General features: G+C 38.0%; 1 protein-coding gene across 1 annotated transcript; it reads right to left on the bottom strand.

Annotated features, from left to right (window-relative positions):
* Positions 1-1,746: 1,746 nt before the first annotated feature.
* On the bottom strand, positions 1,747-2,851 carry LOC143781149 (mas-related G-protein coupled receptor member A6-like). Its single transcript, XM_077267649.1, has one exon. The coding sequence runs from the start codon at positions 2,849-2,851 to the stop codon at positions 1,898-1,900; it is 954 nt and encodes a 317-aa protein (XP_077123764.1). The 3' UTR covers positions 1,747-1,897.
* Between the last annotated feature and the right edge of the window lie 348 nt (positions 2,852-3,199).

Genomic DNA, 3,199 nt, shown 5'->3' with positions numbered 1-3,199 from the left:
GCTTTTTTTCAGTCAAGATGGGGTACAGAGTGTACAACAATGAGAAAAAATGAACTTTTGTGAATTTACTAAATGGCTGCAACGAAACAAACAGTGACATTTTTAGAGGGGCCTGAGTACTTTCCGTACCCACTGTTTTATATATATATATATATATATATATATATACTCTATATTCTCCAACGTTAGCAAATAAGAGTATGGGAAAACTCAGTCATGATTGAGGACAAACAAGTTCTGCCATCTCTGCCTGGTTGGTTACCTGAGCAAGGAGAACACGATACAAGCAGGCTCTTTGCTCTATAGACTTCTAGAGTAGCTTCTTTCCCTCTGTGCTTTTCTCATGCAGCAGAAGCAAAGCTGCCTTTGCTAGCAGTCTCAAAGAGAGCACAATTTGGACCAGCGGTGTGACCATTCTGCTGGTATTAACTGTGAATCTTCACCCTCCAGCAACCAGGAACCAGAGGCCAGGAGCGATGCGCTCCTGAACATTCAACTTGAGACAACCGCTGCACTGTCATATTTGCGAGGGGCAAGCCAAACCTGCAATTATAGAGCCTCTGTGCAGTTCTTATATATTCCTTACTAATTACATTTCCCTTTTACTAAAATTACCGTACCTGTGAAGGCTGAATATTTATAAGGAGCTCAAATTTCTATATGACATCTTTATACATTCAACATGTATTTTAATATAGATCATGGGCAACATCATGATTTAATAAATAAATAATCTTTATTTTTATATAGCTCTAACATATTCCGCAGCTCTTTACAGTTTGCACACATCATCATCACTGTCCCTGATGGGGCTCACAATCTAAATTCCCTATCAGTATGCCTTTGGAATGTGGGAGGAAACTGGAGTACCTGGAGGAAACCCACGCAAACACGGGGAGAAGATACAAACTCATTGTAGATGTTGTCCTTGGTGGGATTTGAACCCAGGACTCCTGCGCTGCAAGGCTGCTGTGCTAACCACTGCGCCACAGTGCTGCCCTTTATATAATTTTATATTGTATAAAATCTTTTGTCTCGTTAGATTTGATGATTTACATTGTTCTAGTTAATAACAATTTTAATAAAGACAGGAAGCATATAAAATAAATATCCAAAAGCTTAAAAACATAAATACGCCATGCAAACTTATTAAAGAACACCTGCTTCTTCTCATCTCATTTAGTTCTTTGCGATATGGTTTACATTATTCATATTAAACAGAACATGGTTTGTCTGAAATGTGACCCTGTAGCTTGACATTAAAGGGAACCTGTTGCCAAATTTTTTTTTCATTAACCTACATATATGGGGTTAATCTGCAGGTTAATATTGTTACTAACCTGCCCAGAGCCCACACTGAGCCGAACACTGCGGGGAAAAAATAAACATTTTTCCCCCCAGGTCACAGGGGCAATGGTTCAGTCACCACTATGATCAGCTGTAGCCGCACCCCTTGCAATGGCTTACATCCGGCACCATTGTAGAGCCAGTGTCAGTCAGGGCCGGGGGCATTTTTCCAGGTGACAGGATCCTCTTAAAGGGATTGTCCTGTCTTGAAATACAAGTCTGTAGTCACTCTATGTGACTGCAGACTTGTGAATCCTCAGAGGGTTCGCACTGCGCATTGTGAGGATATACAATATCTGTAACATTTCTACACTGCAAGCAACTTGGAACCTCACCATTTCTTGACATCATGAATAATTCTAGTCAGTTATCATTCTATGTGCAAAAAAAATTCTGGATATCAATTTATTGTGTAGTAAAATAAATGATCAGACACTCAGAGAAAGAACAAAAGGGATATAATACCATAAGAAATATGTAACAACAATATCTTTACCCATGTTCAATTTTTTAAAATGACTTCTAAAACCAAGGCTTACAGAGTCCCCCTTTAAGCCTCTTCAGTTACTTCATATACTGTTTTACACGTGTTTATATCCATGTTGCTCTCTTTTTCAGGTCTGTATGATTTTGCTTTTCTTTTTATTTCAGCCATGATATAAAAGTATGGTATAATTGTGCAGTTAAGCACTGTGCCGTAGATACTGGCAAAGTATAAAGCAACTTTTTGAACATCTGTTGGTATTAAATGAAAGTACATTAGAAACCATAAAAAGTGGAACGGGACGACGGAAATGATAAACACGGTAACAGCTGAGATTATGAAAGCATAGAGTTCGGCAGAGGCCTGTTGGTCGAATCTTCTTTTTATATGGAAGAGCAGAATTAGGCAAGAAATGATCATGATCGGTAAGCAGACTAGGACAGCCGAAGCAAATGTTATCAGCTGAATTGCTGTGCATCCTGAAGTCTGAGTCATGAAAGAATCCGCTGTACACAACAAATTTTCCAGAAGACTTTCCATGAAGCCAATTGACCAGAGAATCACACATATGACTGTGGATAAAGCCTTAGGATGATGACACCTGTGCCACGCCGGCAATTTAACAGACAGACATAATTCCAAGCTGATCACCGTAAGGATGAACATTCCTGAGTAGAGAGTGCCATCATAAAATATTTCTAGAAATAAGTACAAAGAATCCTTCCCTTGAAAATTTGGAGAAGTGTTATTCAATGTATTGATATTAAGAACCAGTATACACACACTGAAGAGCAAGAAGATAAAGTAAGCCACCGCCAAGTTGATACTGTATATAGTAAATTTGTTCTTCTGGATCTTGAAACACAAGTAACATAGTACGATGATATTTCCCACCAAGCCAATAAGGCAGAGAACTAAAGCAACGACAGCTGCAATTGTAAAATGTATATAGGCCAATTTGGAGTAACCACCATTATCTTCAGGATTAGGGTCATATGTTGCTGTGATGTTAAGAGACATGTCTATTTTTTCGGTATTAGTTGTGGTCCTCAATTGTCTTCCAAATATCTTCTTAATCACCTAGTAAGAAAAATAAAATATAGCAAGAGTAAGGAAGTGATTTCTGTAGATCAACCAAAAAATGTCCTATCAAGCCTTAATAAGTGTCCTATAAAGCCAGCAATAATCAATGATAATGTCTTTACTTTGCTTAGATTTTTTGATAATTGCTTTTTGTCAGCAGACAAGTACGTGACCCTTTGGACAAAATCCAAAAAATCCACTTAGTTGAGAGTCACTTTAAAGCTTTCAAATACCTAATAGACTTTATACTGTCTGTAGACTAGCTCAGTATCAGCATTATTTTAC

Source organism: Ranitomeya variabilis, chromosome 6 (assembly GCF_051348905.1).
Source record: "Ranitomeya variabilis isolate aRanVar5 chromosome 6, aRanVar5.hap1, whole genome shotgun sequence".
NCBI lineage: Eukaryota > Metazoa > Chordata > Amphibia > Anura > Dendrobatidae > Ranitomeya > Ranitomeya variabilis.
This window is presented reverse-complemented; position numbering and strand designations above follow the sequence as displayed.

Excerpts from the sequence above, each read along its gene's own strand:
- LOC143781149 (XM_077267649.1), bottom strand. The coding sequence starts at position 2,851 with ATGTCTCTTAACATCACAGCAACATATGACCCTAATCCTGAAGATAAT.